We start from the raw sequence: 27,919 nt of genomic DNA, 5'->3' as shown, positions 1-27,919 counted from the left end.
AGGAGTAAACCACAGGGCTGAGATTTAGATCTTGGTGGAAAGTGAGTGCACACTAGATGCCAGAAGTTTGCTGGGTGCCACGAGCCAAGTTGACAAGCAAGAAAGTAGAAGGTCCTGGAGTGGGCCAGTCTGGTTAGGGGAGCGTTGGTGCAGGGTGTGTGCCCTGCACGACACTGAGATTGTGTCCCCTGCACACAAACACGCAGGCACAGGCTCGGCCTTCATGTGGGTGTCCATCGTTCACCCCTTAATATCAAACAGGCAGTCCTTCCACCAAAGAATTAAACACACTTTTAATCATTCAAACTTGTAAGCATTTATTACACACCCATTAGGTGCCCTCAGTCAGAAAAAAGGGGTGTAGAACTCAATGACTCGGTGTCCCTGCCTTCAGGAGCCTCACAGCCCCTGTCCTGGGAGCACAGAGAGGGAGTCAGTACTTGTCGGGCAGGCCCCTGGGTCTGAAGAAATTGGGGTCTCTGCCGCTCCGGCCCCACCAGTTGGCAAACTGGTCAGCCTCCGAGTCCGCCTGTCCATGGCCGCTGTCTCCATACTCGAAAAGGTCTGTGACTCTCTGAGACTGCTCTCTGGCGTCGCTGGAATGCAGGAGGGCAGGCAGGAGGTGAATCAGGGGCCAATGAGAAACAGCCTCCCCTCCCCACTCTCCCCTCTCCAAGGGGTCAGTGGCTGAGAGAAGCCAGAAAGACCATGCCCAGGTAGCAATGCAGCCCTGGCTGACCCCAGCGCAGGGTGGACAGCACTCCCCAGGAGGGTGGGAATCACCCACTCCAGCTGCCTTGTTCTGGCTCCTTTAGCACCTCAGACTTCACAATGAGCCCAGAGGGACAGGACAGTCAAGAGGAGGAGGGACCACGTTCTTCACAGTAAACTCCTCCTGGCTTGGTCCCACCTGCCTCCCCAAGGCCACCAAGCTCTGCTCACCATCCCGCATCCCCAGGAGCCCTGTTACCTGATCACTTTAGCAGCCCAGACACCTCCAGGGCCCCTCTGGGCAGCTTCAAAGTTCCCCCGGGCGTGGAAGTATTTATCTGCACCTATGTAATTGGCTTCTATCATGTCCGAGTAGGCTCTCCACATGTCTCCAGCCCCTGGGAAGGAAGGCACATGTGAGGTGGGGGTGATCACATCTGGGCAAATGAGGAATAAAACATTTTCTCCTATTGATTATATGATTTGAGCCTTTGACTAAACCCTTGGAGATTAACTGCAATGAGATACATGTTTTTTTACCTTTGGTTCCTGGGTTAATGTTATGAGAATCACATGCGGTACATGTATGATTCTGTTGACTCCATTCTAATTTCTGTGGCTACTTTGTCTCTGGCTGTGTATGAGGCACACAGAGAAGAGGTGAGATGGTCTTTAAGGATGTTCGTTTGCACAAGGAACCTCCACCTGGGAGGATGCAGGGAACCCCTGACTGGGGGTGGGAACAAAGGGGATTCCGGGGGAGGCTCAGAAGCCCAGAGCTCCCAGCCAGTCAACGGGAGACATTCGCCCCACAGACGAGGACAGCACAGCCCGTCCTGAGCACGTCTGTGTGCCTGGGCACACGTGGCACCTGGGCAGCTGCCAGAGTTCAATCCGCACACAGTCAGAGTGAGTTCCCTCACAGACTTTGTAGAAATGGGGTAATAGATGCAGAACAAGTGCAAGTGCCCCACCAGCTCTAGAGTTCAATGTCCTCCCCATAGAGTGGGGAGTCTGGCTCCCCTCAGAGTGGTTGCACAGAAGCACTGAGAAAAGGCTCTGTAATGTCAAGAACATTGTAGGTGAACAATATGGTATTACTTTACTTCTGTGGACTTTAGGAAGAGGGGCAGCTAAAGGAAGTAAGAGAATCATGATGAAGAGGGAGTCATAGAATGAATATGATCAAGCTACAATTAAATGGAAAAATAATGTAATCACTTTTTAGACAAAGAAAACTCTAATGTAGAGTTAGAATCATGGTCTACATAATTAATTTCTCCATGAGATCACTGATCTTCATCTCACATGTCATTGTGTCATTAGAAAAGATAGTTTTGGTGAGAGGTATGACCTTCCTGCTGTACTTACACACTCTGATTGAAACAGATCCCTGTGGCCTGGACTTGCATAACAAGAATTTCCAAAATGTCTGGCGTATTTTACCACCAGGGGGCAGCACGTCAAAGACAGTGCTTCTCAAACTTCTGTGAGCACACAACCAACCTGCTGCTTAATAAAGGCAAGGTGTCGACGCTCAGCCACAGGCATTGTGACTCAGTGGACACACTTATCTGCCTTTCATAAAGCACCCCAGACCCCGTATGATTCTCGGGCAAGGGGTTCTAGAACAGTCCTTTGAAAAACACTGACCTAAGAGATGAAAAGATATTTTTAGCTGGAATTAACTGCAAACTCTGAAGATAATTACTCAGAGACAATAACAGAAAAAATGCAAAATAATTCTGTGAATAAACAAAATTGTATTTCTTCACTATGGCTGGTGAGGTATATTTCTCTCTCCATTGGTTTCCAGGCCAGGTCGCAGCCCCAGCAGGAACAGCAGCAGGTAGTTCATCGTGGCTTTCGTCGCAGGGAGGGGAGCTCTGTAGATTTGCCTGTCAAAGGCACCACCTCCCCACCATGAGCAGTTTGCTCAGATAAATGACAGAACAAGTGTTCGCAAATCCCTCACCCTTCCACGCACAGCCTTGTCTGGGAGGCCGTGTGGTACCGTGGTTAATACCAAGGCCCAGGATCTCAAGGACCCAGACTAAATCCTGCCCTACCTGCTGACTTTGTGAGGTCTCTCACTCTCTTTGCGCCTCCATTTCTCTGTTAAGAGATAATGGCACCTACTTTGCAGGACTGACAAATTAAAACAAGAGGAGGAAAATGAGCTTACTGTACATGAAAAACACTTGGAATGATGCCTAGCATGTATTAAAAGCTCCATTAATATTTGTTGTATTAACATTGGGGAATGTGAAATACTCCCCACACCTTTGACACACCCATTTCATGGCTGAGACCAAGAAATGAACTGTCCCTGATTGCCATTAGGGGGCAGTAGAGCACGATTTATATTCAGGGAGTCTCCTCTGAACTCCCCATCTCTTCACCACTCCTGCTGCAAGTTGGGGCACAAACTTTCAGTGCCCTCCAGCTCCAGGATCCCCACCAAAGAGTACACACCTGGCCAGAAAATCCTAGGGAACACCTACCATGAAAGCACTGTTCTCTTTCTTCCTAGTGAGAGCGTGGCCTCTGCTCAGGTGAAACCTGGGTGCAGGTCTGATGGAGCCCCCTCAAAACCCATGCTGGGTCCTTACCTTGAGCAGCTTCCCTGAGGAACGTTCCCCACCCTTGGGTGCTGACACCCAGCACCAGGGAGCAGAAAATGATGACGGTGGAAAGCTTCATCCTGAGGAGAGAGTCAGGCAGACACAAGCAGCATGAGAGAGTTGTGTCTCTTTTTTGGTGATGCTGACCTATCCTAGCATTCCCAATGTAAATTCCACTCAATTTTATGTTTCTGTGTCAGTATCTTTGTCTGTCTATCCACCCATGCAGATGGATGGATTGTATTTCAGAGAATCCAGGTCTACATTTTCACCTGACTCATTAGAATCACAGTGATTTCCCTTACAGGAGAGTGCAACCTATATTCCCGTGACTTTCAAAGGCGTGCTGCAAAAATTTTTAACCATGTACCACCTGACTATTTAGTCAGGGACACTGACCTGTTTTCCTTACAACTTAAAACTTAAAAAAAAAATGACGAAAAACCAACACATTAGCCATCTGGTAGGAATGAATTAAAATTACAACTAAATTTTTGTCAGGCCAACAAAAGAAATATTTTGGGTGTGCCATGAAAACTTTAGAAATTAGTTCATGTGTACTGTGAGATGGACAAGGCTGATAATCAGTGCTATAAAATAATTTCCATTTCAGTCATCCCCTATCAGCCCTGAAACCCAAATAAATGAATAGAGGCATTTGGAAATTCGTGTCCACTGTACCTCTCTGTAATACGAGAAAAGTTACCCTATAAATATTGTAGGGTACCTGCTCTACCATCACTGACTCACACAGAAGACGCATATGATGAAACCTCTACCCCCAAAGTATTCCCATGTTATGAATTCTCATTGTCTAAACAATAGACTCAGGGAAAGTCGAGAGAGCTGGGATGCAGCACAAGAATGCTGGTGGGAAAAGAGCATCTGCACAGAGGGAGCGTGGTGGAAAGCTCCAGCACCTCACCTTGGCTGTCCGGTCCTGCAGAGACTCCTGGTGAAGCTGAGCTGCCTGCCTGGGAGCTGTGCCTGGGGCTGTATATATACTGATGCATTAGTGGTGGGGCAAACGGGAGGAGGGGTTTGAGGCAAAACACTGATATTTGGGAAATTCCTCTAGTTCAAAACAGGCCTTCCAGAACACGATGGCATTTTTTCACTCACCTCTAAATTTCCCAGATTGTGCAACCTGGCAGCTTTCAGAGATGCCACAAGTTGAGGTTTCCTACCCATTTCCAGTCTCCCAGGTGCTGGGAAAGGTTGTTTCACCCTGCACAGTGATGTGCTTACACTTGAGGTGAAGGAGAATCAGCGTTAGAGAAGAGGTTGGACTAGAGAATGTGAGGATGCAGGGTCAGTGGAAGAGCAGAAGGGGCTCCTGGGTGAGCGGCAGCTCAGGATGAAACTGGGGCCCAGGGCACAGGTGTAGGGAAGAAGGACAGACGACCCTGCAAAAGAAAGCTTCCAGCACCCGCCTGGTGTGGACTCGGCACTGGAGAAGGGGTCCTCCAGAGTCAAGTGATGATGCGACTCTGACCAGCAGTGTCCGCGGTGTTGTGGATGCAAGTAACAAATTCACATGGACTGCAGAAGTCCTGTAGAGAAAAGGGACAGCATGGCCACTCTCTGAGAGAGAGCACGCCCTGACCCTTGCCTCGATAGGCTTTTATTGCTTTCTGGGAGCATTACGTCAAGAAAGGTCCTCATTCATAATGCTCAGGTTTGCTTTAAGTGATTACTTCTTACAGATAACAAAGAAAAGAATGTTGCAAATGTAAGGGAACAATAAGAGTGATTGATCTGCTTATATTCTGTGCTGGAACTGCTCAGCACAGACTTTAAGGAGTTACTTCGAAGATATACTTTGAACATCAGCTGTCTTAACTCAGGATGAGGGAGTCTTAGCAAAAACAAGCCTCAAAGCAGCCTAAGTACAAAGCAAGCCTAGTCCCTCATGGGAAAGCGGATCTGTGGGCCTGGCTCCTGTGTACCGCTTTATGCCTGTTGGTTTTCCAAACCAGGGCTGAGCTGCATTCGCCACGGCCACTCGGATGGGTTCCATATAAAGTGTGTTCATGGTCAGTCACTACTGAAGGCCATAGTGGCAGGTTGTATTGGATGTTCTAGAACCAGGGTTGTTGAACTGTAGTGTATAAACTTGCTATGTCCTGTAGCAATGACACATGGGACACATGACAATCTCTGAAGTTTGTTTTGTCATAGCAGTAGTAGTTGTTGTTATACAAACTGCTATGTTAGGAATAGCTTTCGTAAAAATAATTTTTATTATCCTACATGCTACTCTCAGCTGCAAGAGCAGAGCACATGTTTTCTCTTCTTTATCTCGAGGAAACGTCTTTCTCCAGATGTTGGTCAGGGTGCAGTTTCAAGGACAAGTGCTGGAATCACTCGGTTAGCCCTGGCAGGTCTGCAGGCCTGAGAGGAGACAGATCTGTGGAGGAGAGCAGAGCAGAGAAGGACTATGAACAGACGGGACATGGACCATGGAAATGAGGGGCGTCCTTTCCTTTCATCTTCCATGACAACCTTTACATGTGACCCTGAACCATGTGTCAATTTCTAGTTCATTGTGATCCGTATTAAGTAGAAGCATGATTTATGGAGTTTGCACACTGAGTGTTGTTCTAGGTTTTGTGTGCATGCGGGGAGTGACAGAGGCACACACACGTAAAGTGTGTTCCGATGACACAGGTGCTGTTTTGCTTTATCCTGACACTGGAACCCCAGTCAGGACAGGAGCGGGTTGTTGGGTTTTTGCCCCCACCCATCATCAGTGCCCGGAAAATGCCTAGAATGTGGTCAGGCTTGGTGAATGAGCAGCCTCTTAGCTGGATGCTCTGGTTCCCTGAAGAGAGCTGGAAAATATAAAATAGGTAAAGGCACAGAAACAAAAAGCAGTGCCAGTTTCATCAGCCCGGGCTGGGGGAGGCGGTGGGGGGAACCTCTGCAGAGCCTTCGTGGGTGGCCTCCGCTCTGTTTGCTTAGTGTAGGTGTGTATGTGAATACTCGAAGTCAGGGATGTAATGCCTGTTATTTTATATTCTGCTTTCTCACTGAACAACTTCTCGCGATCATTTGTGCATGCACCACCACGCATACTGCCGCGAGGTTGGCGGCAAAACAGAGAGTCAACCTGGTCTGTTAGGACTGAGCGTGTGGCTTCTTAGCCATCTGCTGCACAACTGCCACACGAACGTGGCCACTGTACAGCACGGGACTTAGTTCCATTGGGTAGAATAGTAACTAGCTGCTTAAATACTCTCCCAGCGGAGTGTTGCCTGCCTGAGAGCACTCATCTTGGCCGTCTGACTCCCCGCTGCCTTTTCAGTACCGGGTGCCATTGCTCCCATGTACTGGGCCTCATCCAATAGGTGTTGAATAGCTGAATGGGTGCCTGAGGAGAGCCATCCGCATATGGACCCTCTGTACATTTGACTGAGAGCTTAGAGAAATAAAAAGTGAGATCCCAGAACAAAGTCTGCAGAACACTCAGAGTTTGGAGGAGATAAGGAAGACCCAGCTAAGGAGATTCAGAAAACGAGAGTAGGAACCCCAGCAAAGTGTGGTATTACTAAGCCAAGAGGGAAAACCATCCAGAAGGGTGGGAGAGGGCAGCACTTGAAAGCTGCCCAGAGGCCTGCCGATGAGAGGGGAGAGGAGTCGTTTTTGGCAGCACGTGGGTCAGTCAGTGGCGACAGCAGCTGCTTAGCTGGGGTGGTGGGGACAGAGGCCAACCACCTGAGCCATATCAGTCAGAGCAGTCAGGGCTCAGGATATGTGTCTCTTATGAAGAGGAAAAGGCATAAGAGTGAAGAGTGATGTGGATTGCAGCCCAAATTTTCAATGCGGTAACCTACTGAGAAAGCAGTGATTGAGTGCCCACATTCAGCCTTGTGCACACAAGGGTGAACGAGATGTGGGGCCTGCACCTCAACGAGCAGGCGTCTCTGGCGTCAGCGCTCTCCCGACCACCCACACTGACTGCTGGAGACGAGACCAGGGAAGGACAGCGGGTCTCCACTGCCCACCCTCGCGGCCGTGGACAGCTCATGCGAGGTTCCGGAGTCAGACACGTCGGCCTGCAGCCCTGCCTCTGCCCCTTTCACAGCCGAGGCACACGCCCCTAAAGCTCGGTTTCTCCACCTGGAAACTACAAGGACTTTCTCTACAGCTTAAATCTAGCGAGGTCTGCCCCATAAGGTGCAGAGTCTGGCTTTGCGATGAAAGAAAATAGCTACTGTAACTATCATTCACCAGCCTCCCAGGCCCCAGCAAAGTCTGACTGCCACCCATGGGTGATTTTGCTGACCCTCATCCTGGCTGTGGGTTGGCTGGCAGCAACCTTGAGCATGCGCTGGCGGTCAGTTCATCTCCTTCCATAAGGACACGGACCCAATCAGACTGGGGCTCCCCTCTTAGGACCTCATTTAACTTTAATGGCTTCCTTAGTCCAAACACAGCCGTACTGGAAGGGAGGGCGTCGACATAAATTGAGGGTTGGGGGATATAATTAAATCCCTAGCAGTGCTTCTTGTCAGTTGGCTTCCAGAAAGTTCAGCAGCATTCTGACTCCTGTCCCCACGGGGGCTGTAGCCAAGTGCGCTTGCAGGAAGCAAGTGACATTCCCAGGGAGTGCAACTGCATCTGGGCAGTTTCTGCCAAGTTTCACTGGCACCTCATGGGGGAAGTTCTTGTCAGCTGTGGCCTCAGACACCCAGCCATCTTTACCAGCCTTCCGATGGGCTACAGGCTTTCCATAAGCCCCGGACGTCAGCCCTGGGGGCCCCCTTTCTCAGACTTATTCCTTCTTGTATTCTCTGCTCCTTCGCAGTTAATACTGTTACCGATGAATGATTCCTTCTCCTTCCTACCAATTCCACAGTTTGAGCTGGTTAAGGTGAAGAAGTTGTGAGGAAATATTCACCCATGAGAGGGCGTTACATCTTCATTTAGGCTTGAAATAAGGTGGTAAAACAGAGTGAGAAAAACGCTTTGGAGGCTTTTCTTAGGTGTGACAGACAGAGGTGGGTTACTAATTGGAGTTGCAGGTGTTGCTGAGAATGAACAGGAGATCAAGGTGGCAGTTGCTGGACCTGGATCCCAGGGACCCGTCCTCCCATGGCTGTGTCCCCTGTCCCCAGACAGAAGCCAGTGAAAGACAGAACTCAGAACAAGAAGACAAGACCCTGGGCACAGAGAGTGTGACAGGACACCACTGACAGGAAGTGAGGAGGAGCAACACTGGAACCTAGAAACCTGGAGAGAGGAACAGGTTCCCTCTGACTCCAGGAAGGGCTGCGGCAGGATGTCTGCCCCATGTGACACTGCGATTGTGCCCCTCCACCCAAACACACAGGCACAAGCTCGGCCTTCTTATGCGTGCCCATCCATCACCCACTGGTGTCAGAGGCAGTCCTTACACCAGGAATAACACACAGTGTTCAACATTGCATCTCCTAAGCGTTTATTACACACCCATTAGGTGCCCTCAGTCAGCAAATGGGGATGTAGAACTCAATGACTCGGTGTCCCTGCCCTCAGGGGGATCCCAGCCCGTGTCCTGGGAGCACACAGAAGGAGTCAGTACTTGTCGGGCAGGCCCTCGGGTCTGAAGTGATTGGGGTCCTTGCCGCTCCGGCCCCATTCATTGGCTTCCTGGTCCCGCCTTGAGTCCTCTGCTCCATAGCCACTGTCTCCATGCCTGAAAAGGTCTGTGACTCTCTGAGAGTGCTCTCTGGCATCACTTGATGGAGGAGAGAAGGAGGGAGCTGTGTCAGAGGTTGGGAATGGATGGAGGAGGTGGACAGGAAGAACATGAGGGGGACCCCACAGGCCCCTATAGGGTCCTTCTCTAGGACTATGCTCTCCTGATCCCCAAAGTCAGCTAATCTCTGCTCAGCACCCTGCAACCCCAGGACCCTGCTTACCTGATCACTTTGGCAGCCCATTCACCCCCAGGGCCCCTCTGGGCAGCTTCATTGTTCCCCTGGGCGTGGAAGTATTTATCTGCACCTATGTACTTGGCTTCTCTCATGTTGGAGCAGGCTCTCCACATGTCTTTAGCCCCTGGGAAGGAAGGAAGGAACGTGGCACAGAGATATCAGGTGAACCATCAGAGAACCGTGACACCCTTAGAGAGAAGCAAGGACTGAAACCTGCCACTGACTCATTTCAGCCTGTGGCCACAGCACCCTGGACACCTGAGGCTGAGAAGACTCCAGCTGGCTTTCCCAGGTGGCTCTGAGGAGAGTCATTCCTGGGGGGATGCAGCTGGGTGGTACTGGGGGGTCTGTCCCCGGGGAGGCGCCCTATGGCTCTATCTCACTTCGGCCCCTATGACTCACGTTGAGAGGAGAGAAGGGGGGAGCCCTCACAGAACAGGACCTCTGAACTCCAGCCCCACTGAGGTTTGGGGCCAGTAGGTTCTGCATTCCTCTGGGCCCTCCTGAGTGCTGTGGGGTGTTTCCCAGCCTCCCTGCCTCTCTGTCCACTAGATGCAGGCCCCATATTCCCACTGGGACCACAAAAATGGCACCACCCTGGCCACATGTCCCAGGGGAGCAAACTGCCTCAGGATCAAGAGCCTGTGTGATGGAGGGAAGGCACTGATGAGAGCAGTCGGGGAGCTCAGGGAGCGAGGTGGTCACGTGGAAAGCAGGTTCTGAGGAAGGCCCAGATGTGGAGCACAGCTGCCTGACGCCTACAGTGTGTAGTCTCTCAGACACAACGCACACACTGTGACTGCAGTCCCTCTGAGTGTTGGGGGCATAAACAGCACCCTGGAAATGTTGGGAACAGACTGGACAGATGGCGTGAGCCAGCAAGCGCTGGAGCACTGGTCCCTCTCCTCAGCCTTGGCTGTGCCTTCTGACCACTGGGACACTCGGGAAGTCAGGAAAGTCCGATGCCACGTCTCAGGCCAATTACATCTGACTCTCAGGGTGCTCTCAGGTGTCCACAGTATGTAATGCTCTCCAGGGGACCCAGCATGCAGCTGAGACTGAAGCCCACCAAGCCCCAGGAAGGGGTGCTCAGGCACATCTAGCTGGCCAGGGCTGGGGCCTCCTGCACAGCTGGGTCCCCACTCTGCTCTGGGTCGGGAACCCTGGCAGACAGTCCCTGCTCAATGTGCTCAGCGGCTCTAACCGTGAGGTTGGGGAAGGCGCTGCCTCACAAGTTGTTCTCCACGTGTCAAGTGGGTGACCAGCCATCCCTGCTTGGCCACGCCTGCACCTGTCAGCACAGAGAGTGTCATGGAAACCTCCTCAGACCCGGACAAACCAGGGCAGTTGCTCGCCCTAAACTGCGTGAAAGTGCTGAGTGCCTAGAGGAGCCTCAATGGATGTTACCAGTTTCCTTTTTGGGGGTTAAGAGGCCAGAAGAGGGTGTCAAACAGACTGAGGCAGGGACAGTGTCACTGACTAGAGGAAGCCCCAGCAGGAGCTAAGCTGCAGGTCTCTCCAAAGTATCTAATGAGGGAAGGGGAGGGAATGAAGGAGGGTGCAGGAGGAGGAAAGACAGCAGCTTTAATGCTACTTTGTGCAGTTTGGCCTGAGGGAAATTTTATACCATTTCAAGACCTGTTCTGTGTCTTCTGGTCCAACTTACCTTCCAGCAGGGAATGGTGAATGTTCTCTCTGTAGTAACTGATTGAAAGAAATCTCGTGGTTTTCCATCTGTTTGGTGGAAAGCTTCCCAACATCTGACACATTCTAGCTACCACATTGGCCAACACAACCTAAGTAATAGCCTCACCCCTGAAGGGTGCTCAGGAGAAACCCGAGTGCCCTTGGGTCCCCCCACCCCGCCCCCGCAGCCACTTTACCTTCATAAGCCTCGCTCAGGAAGGAGAAGAAGCCCTCGCCTCCCAGGACCAGGGAGCAGAAAACGAAGCCTGTGAAGAGCTTCATGGTGCTGAAATGAAAGGGGAAGGTCAGGGAGACTCAGGCAAGGCAGGCACACCTGCCTTTGGGACTCGCGTGTCAGAGGGAGCCTGGCTGTGCATCTCCATTTGTGCTCATGGGACGCTCTGGGTCCTTGCAGGCACATGGCAGTGGGACCTCAGTCAGAGGCACGCCTTCACTTGTCACCCATCAGCCCTGAACACAGACTGTGTAAGAGGCCACCAAGGGGGCCGTGAAGGAGGAAGAGGGCAGTTAGGACCCAATGGACCCCCTAAAGCAGCCTGCAGTTCCTCACAAAGCACTCACCCTGTGGTCCTCTGCCAGCACACACCCCATACACACCAACACCAAGCAGAACCATGATTTAAAATGAGGGTACAGTCTTGTGGGAAAGAGAAAACAGAGTAAGACTTTGAAAGCTATCCCTCACCTGAATCCCGTGGAGGATGAGCTGGTCCCTGCCTGCTGGGTGCAGGCGGCTGCTATTAATTTACCCTGAGCCCTCCCTGCTGGGCTCATGGGGAGAAAAGAAAAGCCAGATGTGGCCCCCGGGCAAAGCCCCTCCAGGTCATTTCCCCAACAGAGTACAGAGGTACACTTACTGGACACCAGTGGCTCTCTTCAGCCCCAGGTCACTTCCCCACTGTACAACCCCAAGCTCACCCGGTAGACTGCTTTGCCTGGCAGCCTTGGTAGCTTCTGGTGGGTCAGAGGATGAAGGCTCTGCTGTCAGAGTTGGAGGGGCTGAGGAGGGGCCACCTGGGCTGTGCAGGGAAGGGTGTGAAGCTCCAGGGTGGGGCACCCAGGCTGCAGGACAGTGTGCAGCTGGAGGGCATCTCCTGGTCATTTTCTTCAGGATGGTCCCTGGGGGCCAGATGGCAGGTGTGCCAGAAATGGAATTCCTCTGAGTTCCTGTGTAAAGCCCTTGAGCTTCAAGAGTGACAGGCTAGCCCAGCAAATCTCATGGGGGCCCTGGAAGGCTGCTCCCACCCCTCTGTCCGCATAGGCTAAGCTCTCAGCTGCAAGGCCCAGGGAGGCCTGCTCGGCTGGCTCCACTGCTGAGGCAGCGTGGGATCTGCTGGCTCCTTCATTTTCTTATGGAACTGTGCATGGTGGCATGCTACCAGACTTACTGTGGTGAATACTTGATAAGGTATAGAAATGTCATATTGCTATGTTGTACAACTGAAGCTAACATAATATTGTATGCCAACTATATTTCAATAAAAATGTTAATTTAAAATAAATATAATCTGGCTACTAGATGGGAGCCTTCAAGTGGAAGGGACTGTGCCTTGCCTTACCCAGTTTTGGAGAGAGCTCATAATGGGAGTGGACGTGTTTAGGTGCCAGAAACCATGAGGGCTCCAGGACGGGCTGCTCCAAAAGAACCCACGATTGTGTATTACTTCCTTTGCATTGAAGTTACTGGACCTGCAGTTAATGCTGCAAGGGCTCATCCACCCTCGTTTGTGTCCCTGAATGCAAGAAGTAAATGTCCCTGTGCAAGGTAGCCCCTCCCCCCACCACTTTCCGTTCAGGGGGCTGAGAGGGATGCCCTAATGCCAGAATTAACGAAAGCCTGTTTATAGTAAACCTCATTACTCCTTTACTAAACTACTACCCAAGCTCCAACTCTGTGTGGATTCCTCACTGATGAGAACCAAAAGCTGACCTTCTTTGTCCCGTCAGATCATCACCTCATTGTTTCTTTGTCCAAAAAGCATTAGAAGCTGGCTGGTTCAATCATTTGTGTCAATATCCATTATGATCACACGTGTCTACATATTAAATTGTTTTTTTAACTTCTGTTGATCTGGTCTTATGCCACTTTTATTATTAGTTCAGTCATAAGAACTCAAGAGGTGTGGTAGGAGGGAATTTCTCCTCTTTAATAGAACTGAACGGTAAATAAACACTAGGAAACCTATAAAGAACAGAGGGAGGTAATAACTGTCACAGAAAATGACAGCACAGCTGGGGAGGTGCCAGCTAGGGGGATCTCAGGGCAGAGCTCTTTGTCTCCTGTATTTCCCTGGGAGTGGGGCCATGGGGCCACTGTCTGTCCTCTTGTCACTGTGAGTTGAAAATATCCACCATGTCAGCCCAGTGAGATGAGGCCTGTGTATAGGAGGCCTGTCCAGAAGGTAGCCAGCCATGTACTATGAAAAATAGCAACATGTACTGAAGAAGTAGCAAGAAACAGGAAACAGTGATTTGGCTTGCTGGTCAGTGACTGCAGGCTGAGATCATGTGTTGCTCTGGGGCTGAGGGTAGGGCGCTGTGTATGGAAGGTTGATACTTCTGAGCCAGAAGAATAACCTCTTGAATGTCTGCATGGACAGTCCAATAAACAATGCAGATGCCTCTCTGATCCCTTCCCAGAGGTTCTGAAGTCTGCTAGTAACAGAAGCTCCAGAGACAAGGGAGGGACAAAGGAGGAGGGTAAGGGAAAAGAGTGGTTAATGAAGGTAGATATGGTGTGCTCCCAATACATGATTAACACGAGAACTTTGTAAGTAATAAGTTAGTGTTTCAAACTAACACACATCATTTTTGCTTTTGCAAAGAAATCCCGCACGTAATCATTACCATGGAGTGTCAGGACTGGGGCATGCAATGGAAATCACCTGTGCAGTGTTTTCCACATTCCAGCTACAACCTAGTCGAGTGCTGCGAAATCAGTTAAGGGGTTGAAACTAGCATTTTCTCACAGCTTTATTTAATGATTTTATTCTTCTTTTTAAGATTTTATTTATTTATTTTTAGAGAGGGAAAGGGAGGGAGAAATAGAGAAAGAGAATCAATGTGTGGTTGCCTCTCACATGGCCCCCACTGGGGACCTGGCCTGCCACCTAGGCATGTGCCCTGACTAGGAATCGAACCTGCAATGCTTTGGTTCGCAGCCTGCACTCAATCCACTGAGCTACGCCAGCCAGGGCTAATGATTTTATTCTTATTTATTTATTTTTCAAAAATTTTAAGTTTTTATTTATTTATTTGATTTAATCTTTATTGCATTTTCCCCATTACCTTTTTTTCTTTATCTTTTTTCTTTTTTCTTTTTCTTTTTTAAATCTTTCTTGGCGGTACCCAGGATGAGCCGAGCTGCTCTGCAAACCCTGGTTTTATCAGCACCAGGAGCAGACGTATGTCAGCCAACGTCCCAAGTCACCACAGGACCCACCTCTGCCTGTCTGTGCCTGCCGGCCTGCTGTCAGTCATAGGCTACTCGCAGGCCTGACTGTTGCTGAGAGGGCCTCTCCGGGGAGATGAGACCCCTGGATCTCCCAGGGCAGGTGTCTGTCAGGCTTTAGGGAAGATGCTGGGTGTTTCCCCCTCCCCCTGAGCCACTAGCCTGAGTCTGTGTTGGATTATTTCCCTGTAATTGGCTGGGCAGGGCTCCTCATAGGCTAATGGGTGAAGTCTCCAGAGCCCAGAGTTTGGGCCTGTCAGAAACTGGGAGGGTGTTTCTATGGCTCTCCCTTGCCGGGGAAGCACCAGTCTGTTTTCTGGGAAAGTGCAGAAAATGGCCATGCCCTACAGCCTGTCTCTGACACTCCCTGAGTCTACAGATGTTGCCGTGTCCTCAGCAGGGGGCACTTCTTCCATTACCATTTAGTCCTGTTATGCCCACCTCCCCCTAGTAATCACCTCACTGTTGTCCATGCTCATGAGTCATTTTTCCTTCAAACTAACACATGTCATTTAAATTTGGAGGCACCAGGCCCAATAAGCCAGGTCTTGGTGTTTTTGAGATCTCTCATTACTGGAAAGAGGACCTAACCCCCCTTCCTAGGACAGGGGTGTTTGTTTACCTAAGAATTAAACTTTCACAGAGGCAGTCAATCCATTCTTGTTAACATGTGCCCCAGCTCTCCTAGGACTGACTCTCCTTTACTCATTAAGAAACAATCCATGTGCAATCTCTTTCTGAAGGAGAAGGGATAGAGAATTGAAATGGCTGGCTCAGGACCAGTACCAAGGATGCCCATGTGCCTTGGTCGGTGCTCTTTCTACTCAGCTCTTTGCCTCCATGCCTTAACAGTGTTCTTTTCTGCAAACTTGTATGTCCCTTGAAAACATGAGGGGGCATTGGTGGTAACTCCAGGTTGGATGATTTGTCTTGGGAGAATGCCATCGGGCACAGCTCTCTCTGCATCTGGGAACAGAAACCCGGACTTTGTGCATTCCATTTTCCATGCTTATCTCTAACAGAAAGCCGCATTACAAAACACCAGGATACCTTTCCAGTAGCTATTGTGACACCGAGTTCCCATCACAGATCCTAAAACCCAGCCACTGGGACTTGGGTACAGAGTGGCATAGAAGTTAGGAGCCAAGTCCTGGATTCCGACAGATCCAGCATAACTTACTGCTCTGCCATGTACTCATATTGTGGAAGAGCATTTAATACTTGAAGAAGTATAGATGACGTTTTAAAGGGAAAAGTGCAATTCTTTGTTTTCTTTTTTTTTAAAGATTTTATTTATTTATTTTTAGAGAGGGAAGGGAGGGAGAAAGAGAGAGAGAAAGAACACCAATGTGTGATTGCTGGGGGCCATGGCCTGCAATCCAGGCATGTGCCCTGCCTGGGAATCAAACCTGCGATGCTTTGGTTCGCAGCCTGCGCTCAATTCACTGAGCTACGCCAGCCAGGGCTAAGTGCAATTCTATTTGATCCCATTTTTGTTCAAAGACATGTTCCCACAGTGAAACACAGCCTAGGAAGTTACACATCTGGCAATGGCCATATCCCTAGTTAGTTAGAAGTGTTTGTGTTACTCTGGGCTTTCAGAATTCCCTGTGATGACATGTTTGTGCATCTATCAGCTCTTCTGATGGAGATGGAGGGCCTTTTATGCAACAGCCACTACACTAGATGTTGGGCATGCATGGAGATGGGAGTGGGGGAATAACCAGATCCAGGCTATGCCTCCCTGAAAATGAGATGTGTGACTGGGGAGAAGAGTGATCATACATGCATAGAAAAAACTCATACTTATTTGATGATAAAAACAGTAGGATTCCAATTAAAAACAGAAAGATTATGTATACAAAAAGTGCAATGAAAGAAAGGAGAAGGCAAGGGATCACTAATCCTCCTAAGGCTGCTGTCCCCCAGAGAGCAGCTCCCCCCAGGGACTAACGTCATTACTCTTCCCATCTTGTCCTCCTTAAAATTAAGAAAATCAGATATGGCTCAGCTGTCCCAAGGTCCCCTGCGTCTTTACTTCCTGCCCTCCCTTTGTGGATTCTTGGAATCGGGAGGACAGAAGAGATGATTTTCCTCTTGTTTTTTACTAAACGAGATAGTAAGCAGGAATGGAAAAGTACCAGCTACTTAATGAAGTATAGGGACTCCTAATTCTGTTTGTCCCTTCTCACAAAGTCCACATCCCCTCGTTTTTAGAGGGCACTCTCCTCCAAGTTCGGTGGGCCTGGTGTGCACTCTCCAGGCCCAGGAAACCTGGAATCAAGCCTGTCTGTACTCAGTTTTCCGCCTCATCTGCCTGCCGGGGAGGGAGGTTGTTGGCTGAGCCTCACTGCTCCTCTGGAGCTTCCTGCGTTCTGTCTGCCTGGTGGAACGAAGCAAGGAAAAGGCTGTGCTGGGGGACAGGTCGGGTTCCGTGACCAGCCCTCTCTCAGCAACCACTGGGCCAGCCAGCCTCGGGGTCTGGACCTGGTGTTCTCAATGTACGGAAGGGCTCTGCACTGTGTTTGAAAATATTTCAGTTTTCTTCTTTCTAGATAGTTTGCAAAAAAGAATGATATACAACTCAAAACCCCACATCTCATATGGAATCGTAGAGTATTGGTGAAACTAAGAACTTCTTTGGGGAGGGAAAAAACTTTAAGTCCCCAAAATTCTTAAGTGTTGTTCAAAATTTCAAGTACATCTAATGAATCATCATTAAACCTTCTGCACCAGCTAAGCCCTTCAGAAATCTAGATTGTTAAGCATGCTTTTCAATTTGATAAAATAGAAAAGGTAGGTTTTCACCCTAGGTGGACAATAAAAATGTTCTGTCAAAAAGAGATTCCTCTCCTTTGCACTGATTGGCAATAACAGCTAACATGGGAATTTACCGCTTATGATTGAGCCAAGTCAAATTTTCAGATTTACCGGACAGTCTGTCTCAACCTGATTAGTTAGCAAAATGAGGAGTGCTTGTTTGGCCTTCTATTCCCTGATTTCCCTGATTTCCTGATTTCCCTGAAATTGATTCCCTGAATTCAGGAAATCAGAATTCCCTGATTTCTCTTACCTTCTGAGAGACATGGTTTACAACATAGTGGTTCAATAAACAAAAAGTCCTTTGAGGTCCAAGGGATTTGCTTTCCACTTTTCCTTTAATTAAAACTGGTTTTCACCCTGGCTGATGAGACTCAATGAATTGAGTGCTGGCCAGTGAACCAAATGGTGGCCAGTTAGATTCCTGGTCAGGGCACGTGACTGGGTAGTGAGCCAGGCCCCCAATTGTGGGTGTGCAGTTGGGATGCTCAAGAGGCAACCAGTGGATATATATATATCTCACACGCTGATGTTTCTCTCCTTCCCTTTTAGTATCTCTAAATCTAAATAAATGAAATCTTTTTAAAAACACTGATTCACATTAACCAATGCCACCCCAATAAGTTTAATTAAAAAGTTTTTAGAGTTCCGGCCAAGATGGAGGCATAGGTAGAAACCCTTCACTTCCTCGCACAACCAAAAGGAGGCTACAACCAATCTAAAATCAATAAACAACCAAAATCTCCAGAAAATCAAACTGCATGGAACTCTGACAACCAAGGAATTAAGGAAAAAATCAACCAGAATAACCAGACTGGTAGGTGGACCACGCAGGCGACTCAGAAAAACCGCTGCTAGAGGTGGCTGAGGAGGGGAGCTGACTGCAGAGCTCCGCAGAGCTGTGCAGGAGGTACTGACTTATGGGGAAAACTGGGACTCAGAGCTGACTCTGGGTTAAGGCTGGGGTTGCCACAGTGGGAGATACTTCCAGTCTGACAGGAGAGTCTGTTGGAAAGTTCACTAGAGAGGAACAGGCACACTGCACTGTTCCTTCTCTGGCTCCTCCTCCACAGGCAGCGCAGGAAAGAGGGTTGCCAGCCAGGTGAATACCTAAGATCCCGCCCTTACAATTTATCAGGTGTGCCAAGACAAAGAAATATGACCCAAATGAAAGAACACAGCAAAACCTCAGAAAGAGAACTAAGCGATGAGGAGATTGCCAACCTATCTGATGGACAATTTAAAGCCCTGGTAATCAAAATGCTCACAGAACTGATTGAGCTTGGTCAAAAAATGAAAGAGAACCAAAATGAAATAAAGCAAAATATTCAAGGAACCAACAGTGACAAGAAGGGAACCAGGATGCGAAGCAACAATTTAGAACAAAAGGAAGAAATAAACATCCAATTCGATCAGAATGAAGAAACAAGAATAAAAAAAAAAATGAAGAGAGACTGAGGATTCTCCGGGACAACCTGAAACGTTCCAACATCCGAATTTTAGGGGTGTCAGAAGGAGAAGAACAGCAGCAAGAAATTGAAAACTTATTGGAACAAATAATGAAGGAACACTTCCCCAACCTGGTGAAGGAAATAGACTTCTAGGAAGTCCAGGAAGCCCAGAGAGTTCCAAAGAAGTTGGACCCAAAGAGGAACACAGCAAGGCACATCATCATTAAGTTACCCAAGATTAAAGACAAAGAGAAAATCCTAAAAGCAGCAAGAGATAAGAAGACAGTTACCTACAAAGGAGTTCCCATAAGGCTATCAGCTGATTTCTCCAAAGAGACCTTACAGGCAAGAAGGGGCTGGAAAGAAATATTCCAAGTCATGAAAGACAAGGACCTACATCCCAGATTGCTCTATCCAGCAAAGCTCTCATTTAGAATGGAAGGGCAGGTAAAGTGCTTCTCAGATAAGGTCAAGTTAAAGGAGTTCATCATCACCAAGCCCTTATTATATGAAATGTTAAAGGGACTTATCTAAGAAAAAGAAGATAAAAAGTATGAACAATAAAATGACAACAAACTCACAACATCATCAAATGAACCTAAAAGAAAAGAAAAACAATGAAAACAAAAACTAAGCAAACAACCAGAACAGGAACAGACTCAGAGAAATGGACATCACACAGAGGGAGTTCAGTGGGGAGGGGGAAGGTAGGATTGCGGGGGGCGGGGAAGGTACAGGGAAGAAGAAGCATAATTAGTAGGCATAAAATAGATGGGGAGAGATAAAAATGATATAGGAAACAGAGGACTCAAAGAATTTATATGTACAACCCATGAACATGAACTAAGTTGGGGGATACTGGAGGGATAAGGGGGCAGGGTGGAGGGGGGATAAAGGAGGCAAAATTGGGAAAACTGTAATAGCATAATCAATAAAAAATACTTAAAAATTTTTAAACAGATTCTCTACTTAAATGCATATGCACACCTCTCCATCATCTCAGTAGTGTATCCTCTGGGCAGACCTCCTGAGCGGACATACTGCCCAGGATCGGGGTCCTTCCCTTCTCCAAAGCCTCAGCGTAACCCAAGAGCTCCCAGTTCACCACAGTTACTCCCAGGAAAGGGAACTCACAGCCAGGAGACCTGACCCTTCCGGTTCTTAGAAGGGGAGCTGGGGCAGGTGCCACTCATGGAAACACTGGGGATAATAATGACTTGTGTCCTTGCTTGGCATAACTGCCCTTCTTGGCATATAAACGTGCTTGCCTCCAGGCCCCGCACACTTGAAAAACGTGTGGAATACTGGTGCTTGGATCAGTGAGAAGGTTTCATGGTCAAGGAAGAATTGAGCCTATGGCTTCCTGCGTCCAGCTGGATACAGCATGTCCTAAAGTTGTTCCTCAGCTTCCACCAGACCTGCCACTCTTCCAGCTGTATCCCTGCAGGGTCCCTCAGACAGTTGGAGGATCAGCAGAGAAGGAAATGCTTTGTGTTCCCTCAGACCTTCACCCCAACCCCATCCCGTCTCCAGTCTCCAATGCGACACCTCAGCTCCAAACCCTGACTTTCCTGAGGGCCTCAGGGCCAGCGCTCAGCTGCCTCTCAGCCGGTACTCCTGCCTGGCTGCCTCAACACGCTTCCCTCCCGCTGCTGGTGCGCACGAGCTCGGCTGTTGTTTTCTGTTGGGATAGTTTTGGCTTTCTTTTCTGTTTGAAATACTTGTAACCATAAGAAGATTTCTATTTTGAAGTATAGTTTTTATTATTATCCAGACAATGCAAGGCCAGCAGATCAGTAGATGAAAAGAGAGTTTGTCGCAAGGGGCGGTACTGGTACTCTCTTCTCCATGGGCCCAAGTGCTCCACGTGAAAGGGTGTCATTCAGGCCTGGGGTGGGAGTCTTGGGTATAACCGGTGCTGCAAACTCTCCCCTTTCTCCCGTGGCCCTGGCAGCCTCTGCCCCGGGGACACCACCTCAGTGGTCTCCCCTCAGGGTCAACCCCCAGTTCACGCACCTCCGAGTCCAGTGCATGTCCCCTCTTCCTCTTAGTCTTTAATCGATTCAACTATTCCTGGACCTTTATTCATCCACTCAGAATGTGTTTGTTGCATTGCTAAAAAGGGATTTTTGATTAGCATTGCATTGAATACATAAATTAATTTGGGGAAAATTAATACTTTATATCTAAGCCAAAACACCCTCTCCACGAACACGACATACCTCCCTATTTATTACTCCTTAACAAACTTTCAAATTTTCTCTGTAAATATTTGTGTATTTTCTTAGGTTGTTTCCAAGGTAGTTCATGTTTTTGGTACCATTTTGTTTTGTGTTTTTTAACAATTGTAGAACCCTGACAGTGCGGCCTAGCTGGTTAGGCATCGGCCCCGAAGGGGAAGGGTCACCATTGCAGTTCCCCTCAGGGCACGTGCCTGGGTCCCAGGTTCCGTCCCAAGTCGGGTAGCAAATGGGAGGCAATGGATCGATGTTTCTCTCTCTCTCATTCTCCCTCCCTTTCTCTCTCTCTAAAAATAAATAAATAAAATCTTTTAAAAGAATTGTTGTAGAGAAATGCTATCCATTTTTGAAATTTTACCTTCAATACCTCAATCTCACGGAATTCTCTTAATAGCTGTAATAGTAAACTGTGAAACGCAGTCTACATTTTGGTGGAATTTGAGGGGACAGTCTCTATTATTTCTATTTACTCATGGATATTGTTCTATTTAGTTTTTCTATTTCTTCATGTGCCCACTTTAGAATTCATATTTTCCAAGAAATATATTTTTTATCTAGGTAGCCACATTTATTAAAATATGTTCTTTTCATTATGAATCATGAACTTGACTACTTCTCCCTTTCTGTTTTCTTTCTTCTTGGAGACTGGTACAGACACTTCTGTGACTGTCCCACATCTGTTGAAAATTTCTAACAATTCCCGCCACCATTTTCTTTCTGTTGCCTCTTGGGACAGTTCCTGGGGCAGTTCTGACAGATGATTTATTATGCACTTGCATCGATCTGTTATTCACCTCTGTGTTAAGGTGTTTTATTAAGTACTATATTTACAATTTTATTTTCATTTGATTCTTCCTCCAAGCTGATAGCACATTGATCATGATATGATTAGTTCTATTGTGTTTTACCCCTTTGATAATATTTATTCAGTTTGATAAGTTTCCTTTGCTTCTCTCCAACTCACTAATTCTGAAAAACATAGGGGTTTTTTTTTTTTAAGTTGTTGTCTTCCTTTCAGAGCCGCCGTGCTGCTGGATGTCGGGCAGCTTTGCCCTGTGAGCTCGTTCTTCCTGGGGAGTCGGCACTGCTGCCTAGAATGTGTGCGTGTGCGTGAGTACAACCCAGCTCCGCGGGTTCAGGTGATGGGATGTAGGGCCTGGTGAGGGGACAGCGGTGAGTGGCCACCATGGCAGAGAGTGGCTAACACTGCTGTCCAGGATGAAGCGCTCAGATGCTGCTCACAGGCCATGTGGTCCCCTTCACCTCCTCCCTAGCCCCGTTCCTCTGCAAGGTGTTTTGTAGCATATTGTCAACACGGAACTCTCAGGGTGTGAAGATGAACTGGGGAAGAGGAACCAGCAGGATCTGCATGTTCACCAGCCTCTCTTCCTGTCCTGGCCTCTGCCCTGCAGGGCTGCAGGACTGATCCCTCCCTCACCCCTTACTCATCCTCAGCCCCTGAGGTGCTGTGCACCCAGATGACCTTTCTGACTCAGAGTGATCCAGGGATAGACAGTGACCACAAGGGTAACATGGGGGACACAGAGCTCACCCCAATTTCCTATAGACTAGGATCCTGGCACTTCCCACTGGGCTGCAACTTTATCGCATAACACTCTCACTCTCACTGGGAGAGGTCTCCAGGATCAGGTGAGGGAAGGCAGAGCACCTTGCTGGATTTTGGCCACCTCAGCCAGCTCAGATCCCACGCTGCCTCAGCGGCGGAGCCAGCAGAGCAGGCCTCCCTGTGCCTTGCAGCTGAGAGCTTAGCATGTGCGGACAGAGGGGTGAGCAGCCTTCCAGGGCCCCCATGAGATTTGCTGGGCTAGCCTGTCACTTTTGAAGCTCAAGGGCTTTACATAGGAACTCAGAGGAATTTCACTCTGGCAGGTCTGCCATCTGGCCCCCAGAGACCATCCTGAAAAAAATGACCAGGAAAGCAAGGTCCTGGCTGGGGGACCCCCTCCAACAGCACACTGTCCCGCAGCCGGGGTGCCCCACCCTGGAGCTTCACACCCTTCTCTGCACAGCCCAGGTGGCCCTTCCTCAGCCCCTCCAACTCTGACAGCAGAGCCTTCATCCTCTGACCCACGAGAAGCTACCAAGGCTGCCAGGCAGAGCAGTCTACCTGGTGAGCTTGGGTTGTGCAATGGGGAAGTGACCTGGGGCTGAAGACAGCCACTGGTGTCCAGTAAGTGTGCCTCTGTACTCTGTTGGGGAAATGACCTGGAGGGACTTTGCCTGGGGGCCACATCTGGCTTTTCTTTTCTCCCCATGAGCCAAGCAGGGAGGCCTCAGGGTAAATAAATAGCGGCCGCCTGCACCCAGCAGGCAGGGACCAGCTCATCCTCCACGGGATTCAGGTGAGGGATGGCTTTCAAAGTCTTACTCTGTTTTCTCTTTCCCACAAGACTGTACCCTCATCTCAAATCATGGTTCTGCTTGGTGTTCGTGTGTATGGGGTGTGTGCTGGCAGAGGAGCACAGGGTGAGTGCTTTGTGAGGAACTGCAGGCTGCTTTAGGGGGGTCCATTGGGTCCTCACTGCCCTCTTCCTCCTTCACGGCCCCCTTGGTGGCCTCTTACACAGTCTGTGTTCAGGGCTGATGGGTGAGAAGTGAGGGCCGTGGCTCTGACTGAGGACCCACTGCCACGTGCCTGCAAGGACCAGAAGCATCCCATGAGCACAAATGGAGATGCACAGCCAGGCTCCCTCTGACACTCGAGTCCCAAAGGCAGGTGTGCCTGCCTTGCCCGAGTCTCCCTGACCCTCCCCTTTCATTTCAGCACCATGAAGCTCCTCACAGGCCTCGTTTTCTGCTCCCTGGTCCTGGGAGGCGAGGGCTTCTTCTCCTTCCTGAGCGAGGCTTATGAAGGTAAAGTGGCTGCAGGGGGTGGCACCCAAGGGCACTCGGGTTCCCCCTGAGCACCCTTCAGGGGTGGGGCTATTACTTAGGTTGTGTTGGCCAATGTGGTAGCTAGAATGTGCCAGATGTTTGGGGAGCTTCTCACCAAACAGATACAAAAACCACGGGATTTCTTTCAATCAGTTACTACAGAGAGAACACTCATCATTCCCTGCTGGAAGGTAAGTTGCACCAGAAGACACAGAACAGGTCTTGAAATGGTATAAAATTTCCCTCAGGCCAAACTGCACAAAATAGCCTTAAAGCTGCTATCTTCCCTCCTCCTGCGCCCTCCTCCTCCTTCTTCTCCCTCCCTCCCTCCCTCTCTCTCTCCCTCCCTCCCCTTCCCTCACTGGATACTTTGGAGAGACCTGCAGCTTAGCTCCTGCTGGGGCTTCCTCTAGTCAGTGACACTGTCCCTGCCTCAGTCTGTTTGACACCCTCTTCTGGCCTCTTAGCCCCCCAAAAGGAAACTGGTAACATCCATCGAGGCTCCTCTAGGCACTCAGCACTTTCACGCAGTTTAGGGCAAGCAACTGCCCTGGTTTGTCCGGGTCTGAGGAGGTTTCCATGATACTCTCAGTGCTGACAGGCACAGGTGTGGCCAAGCAGGGACGGCTGGTCACCCACTTGACACGTGGAGAACAACTTGGTGGGGCAGCACCTTCCCCAACCTCAGGGTGAGAGCCGCTGAGCACATTGAGCAGGGACTGTCTGCCAGGGTTCCCGGCCCAGAGCAGAGTGGGGACCCAGCTGTGCAGGAGGCCTGGGCCCTGGCCAGCTAGATGTGCCTCAGCACCCCTTCCTGGGGCTCGGTGGGCGTCAGTCTCAGCTGCATGCTGGGTCCCCTGGAGAGCATTACACACTGTGGACACCTGAGAGCACCCCTGAGAATCAGATGTAATTGGCCTGAGACGTGGCATCGGACTTTCCCGACTTCCCGACTGTCCCAGTGGTCAGAAGGCACAGCTAAGGCTGAGGAGAGGGACCAGTGCTCCAGCGCTTGCTGGCTCACGCCATCTGTCCAGTCTGTTCCCAACATTTCCAGGGTGCTGTTTATGCCCCCAACACTCAGAGGAACTGCAGTCACAGTGTATGTGTTGTGTCTGAGAGACTACACACTGTAGGCGTCAGGCAGCTGTGCTCCACATCTGGGCCTTCCTCAGAACCTGCTTTCCACGTGACCACCTGGCTCCCTGAGCTCCCCGACTGCTCTCATCAGTGGCTTCCCTCCATCACACAGGCTCTTGATCCTGAGGCAGTTTGCTCCCCTGGGACATGTGGCCTGGGTGGTGCAATTTTCGTGGTCACAGTGGGAATAAGGGACCTGTATCTAGTGGACAGAGAGGTAGAGAGGCTGGGAAACACCCCACAGCACTCAGGAGGGCCCAGAGGAATGAAGAACTCACTGGCCCCAAACCTCAGTGGGGCCGGAGTTGAGAGGTCCTGTTCTGTGAGGGCACCCCCCTTCTCTCCTCTCAGCATGAGTCATAGGGGCCGAAGTGAGATGGAGCCATAGGGCGCCTCCCTGGGGTCAGACCCCCAGGACCATCCAGCTGCATCCCCCCAGGAATGACTCTCCTCAGAGCCACCTGGGAAAGCCAGCTGGAGTCTTCTCAGCCTCAGGTGTCCAGGGTGCTGTGGCCACAGGCTGAAATGAGTCAGTGGCAGGTTTCAGTCCTTGCTTCTCTCTAAGGGTGTCACGGTTCTCTGATGGTTCACCTGATATCTCTGTGCCACGTTCCTTCCTTCCTTCCCAGGGGCTAAAGACATGTGGAGAGCCTACTCCGACATGAGAGAAGCCAAGTACATAGGTGCAGATAAATACTTCCATGCCCGGGGCAACTATGAAGCTGCCCAGAGGGGCCCTGGGGGCGAATGGGCTGCCAAAGTGATCAGGTAAGCAGGGTCCTGGGGTGGCAGGGTGCTGAGCAGAGGTTAGCTGACTTTGGGGATCAGGAGAGCATAGCCCTAGAGAAGGACCCTGTAGGGGCCTGTGGGGTCCCCCTCATGTTCTTCCTGTCCACCTCCTCCATCCATTCCCAGCCTCTGACTCTTCTCCCTCCTTCTCTCCTCCATCAAGTGATGCCAGAGAGCACTCTCAGAGAGTCACAGACCTTTTCAGGCATGGAGACAGTGGCTATGGAGCAGAGGACTCAAGGCGGGACCAGGAAGCCAATGAATGGGGCCGGAGCGGCAAGGACCCCAATCACTTCAGACCCGAGGGCCTGCCCGACAAGTACTGACTCCTTCTGTGTGCTCCCAGGACAGGGGCTGTGATCCCCCTGAGGGCAGGGACACTGAGTCATTGAGTTCTACATCCCCATTTGCTGACTGAGGGCACCTAATGGGTGTGTAATAAATGCTTAGGAGATGCAATGTTGAACACTGTGTGTTATTCCTGGTGTAAGGACTGCCTCTGACACCAGTGGGTGATAGATGGGCACGCATAAGAAGGCCGAGCTTATGCCTGTGTGTTTGGGTGGAGGGGACACAATCTCAGTGTTATACAGTGTAGCCACCTTGCAGAAACTCTTCCTCAAATCAGACCCTTTCTTTTCTCCAGGCCCCTCTGGCTGTATTTGTGCTTTATGGTTTTTGCAAGCCTAGGCCTCCTAACTCCCTGCTGTTGTGCCTGGTCACCAGCTCTGCCCCCAGGGGCTTATTCCTTTTAAGATTCAGTTACTCAGTGGTCTCTGTCTGGGGGAGAGGATACAGCCATGGGAGGATGGGATCATGGGATCCAGGTCTAGCTACCTTGATTCTGTGCATTTCTCAGCTGCACCTGCAAATCCAATGTTTAACCCATTTTTGTTCATGCCATCTAAGGAATGCCCCCTAAGTAGTCTCAGGTTTTGCTCCCGCGTCTCTGGTCCCATGAGCCTGGATCCCTGCATTTGCCTCTCCGCCTCTCCAATCACAGCGGAGGTGGTTTGCCCTGTGTCCGCACCTGTCTAGTGAATCCAGGAAGAGTTGATTTTTCACTGTGTCCAGCTTTTCACTTGTTGTGAGGATGGAGTGGTGCCTTCCAAGCTCCTGACATGCAGAACTGAAGCTGCTATATTACTTTTGCAACTGAATATTTTATAAATCTATTGAAATTTGCCATTCTTGGTCCGGGTATCTTGTGGGGTGTTTAAAAATGTTTTTGTTTGGTTTCCTGATGCTTGTTAGCCTTGGTAACCTACCGTTTCACATAAACCAGTCCTGTCAGAATAATGGAGGGCTCTCAGGCCTCTCAGCAGCCTGGCCACACGTGGCTACTAGAGTAGGGGCAGCATCTAATTCAGTATACAAACGAGGTCACTTATCGGGGTGAAATGGGGGTGTCACTACTAACATTTAGGCTGGGACAATAGTTGCTGAGACTGTTCCTGAAAACCGGGGTCTTCGTCATCTCCCCCAGACTCTAAGTGTTCCTCAGACTTTGCCCTGACCTTCACATTTTGTTTTTCTATACCCTCAAACAAATGTAAATGGTGTCTGCCTGCTGATGGCCCTTAAATTATACCTTCACCTCAGGACCTCGTTTCTGAGCTCCATGCTTGTCTATCCATGGGGCTTCTGACATGTCTCACTGAATGGCTTCGAGACTTCTCACACTTAACATGTCCTGAAGTGAACTCTCATTTCTCTCCAAAACTCTCACGCACCCATTGGCTGTCTCCCTTTCAGTAAATGACAGGACCGTTCTCTCTGTCGCTCACCCCAGAAATTGGGGGATGTGCTTGATGTCTCCCTTCCCTTTACCCTTACACCTCCTCATCCAATCAGCTGGCGAGTCCTGTGATTCTACTTCCAAACTTCATCTCAATTCATCAGCACTATCCCACATACACCCATGCTCCTGGCCACAACATTTCTCACCTGCTTAGTGCAGTAGCCGTCTAACTAGTCACCCCATTTGCACGGTTTCCCAGTTACTACATAGTCTAGTTGACTACACAATTCATCATCCAAACCAAGTCCCTTTCCAAAGTGAAAAGGGAGGCATTATTAATAATTAGTCCAGATAACAGACATAAACTAGAATGTCCTAGCAATAAGAAACATGTGGTTAACCTACCTCTCAGACTACCATACAGTTATA

General features: G+C 49.6%; 3 protein-coding genes across 4 annotated transcripts; 1 reads left to right on the top strand and 2 right to left on the bottom strand.

The window, feature by feature from the left end:
- Positions 1–300: 300 nt before the first annotated feature.
- LOC114499825 (serum amyloid A protein-like) lies at positions 301–4,357 on the bottom strand. Its single transcript, XM_028516311.2, has 4 exons — positions 4,261–4,357; positions 3,324–3,415; positions 971–1,109; positions 301–596 (listed from the first exon to the last, which is right to left on the bottom strand). Exons 2-4 carry the CDS (start codon positions 3,412–3,414, stop codon positions 434–436), a joined length of 393 nt encoding a protein of 130 aa, XP_028372112.1. The 5' UTR covers position 3,415; positions 4,261–4,357; the 3' UTR covers positions 301–433.
- LOC114499919 (serum amyloid A protein) lies at positions 4,161–26,215 on the top strand. Of its 2 annotated transcripts, XM_036029117.1 has the most exons (4): positions 4,161–4,171; positions 8,203–8,211; positions 25,590–25,728; positions 25,913–26,215. In XM_036029117.1, the coding sequence occupies exons 3-4, from the start codon at positions 25,601–25,603 to the stop codon at positions 26,073–26,075; spliced, it is 291 nt and encodes a 96-aa protein (XP_035885010.1). In that variant the 5' UTR covers positions 4,161–4,171; positions 8,203–8,211; positions 25,590–25,600; the 3' UTR covers positions 26,076–26,215. The 2 variants fall into 2 exon arrangements, with proteins under 2 accessions (XP_035885010.1, XP_028372247.1); XM_028516446.2 differs by lacking the exons at positions 4,161–4,171; positions 8,203–8,211 and adding an exon at positions 23,680–23,799.
- LOC114499826 (serum amyloid A protein-like) lies at positions 9,233–11,259 on the bottom strand. The gene is made up of 2 exons (XM_028516312.2): positions 11,140–11,259; positions 9,233–9,380 (listed from the first exon to the last, which is right to left on the bottom strand). Exons 1-2 carry the CDS (start codon positions 11,222–11,224, stop codon positions 9,238–9,240), a joined length of 228 nt encoding a protein of 75 aa, XP_028372113.2. The 5' UTR covers positions 11,225–11,259; the 3' UTR covers positions 9,233–9,237.
- Positions 26,216–27,919: the final 1,704 nt, after the last annotated feature.

This window comes from Phyllostomus discolor, chromosome 6, assembly GCF_004126475.2.
Source record: "Phyllostomus discolor isolate MPI-MPIP mPhyDis1 chromosome 6, mPhyDis1.pri.v3, whole genome shotgun sequence".
Lineage (NCBI taxonomy): Eukaryota > Metazoa > Chordata > Mammalia > Chiroptera > Phyllostomidae > Phyllostomus > Phyllostomus discolor.
This window is presented reverse-complemented; position numbering and strand designations above follow the sequence as displayed.

Excerpts from the sequence above, each read along its gene's own strand:
- LOC114499826 (XM_028516312.2), bottom strand. The coding sequence starts at position 11,224 with ATGAAGCTCTTCACAGGCTTCGTTTTCTGCTCCCTGGTCCTGGGAGGC. Across the intron at positions 9,381-11,139 it reads CCTGAGCGAGGCTTATGAAG|GGGCTAAAGACATGTGGAGA; the intron begins GTAAAGTGGCTG and ends CTTCCTTCCCAG.
- LOC114499919 (XM_028516446.2), top strand. The coding sequence starts at position 23,715 with ATGAAGCTCCTCACAGGCCTCGTTTTCTGCTCCCTGGTCCTGGGAGGC. Across the intron at positions 23,800-25,589 it reads CCTGAGCGAGGCTTATGAAG|GGGCTAAAGACATGTGGAGA; the intron begins GTAAAGTGGCTG and ends CTTCCTTCCCAG. Across the intron at positions 25,729-25,912 it reads TGGGCTGCCAAAGTGATCAG|TGATGCCAGAGAGCACTCTC; the intron begins GTAAGCAGGGTC and ends TCCTCCATCAAG.
- LOC114499825 (XM_028516311.2), bottom strand. The coding sequence starts at position 3,414 with ATGAAGCTTTCCACCGTCATCATTTTCTGCTCCCTGGTGCTGGGTGTC. Across the intron at positions 1,110-3,323 it reads CCTCAGGGAAGCTGCTCAAG|GGGCTGGAGACATGTGGAGA; the intron begins GTAAGGACCCAG and ends CTTCCTTCCCAG. Across the intron at positions 597-970 it reads TGGGCTGCTAAAGTGATCAG|CGACGCCAGAGAGCAGTCTC; the intron begins GTAACAGGGCTC and ends CCTGCATTCCAG.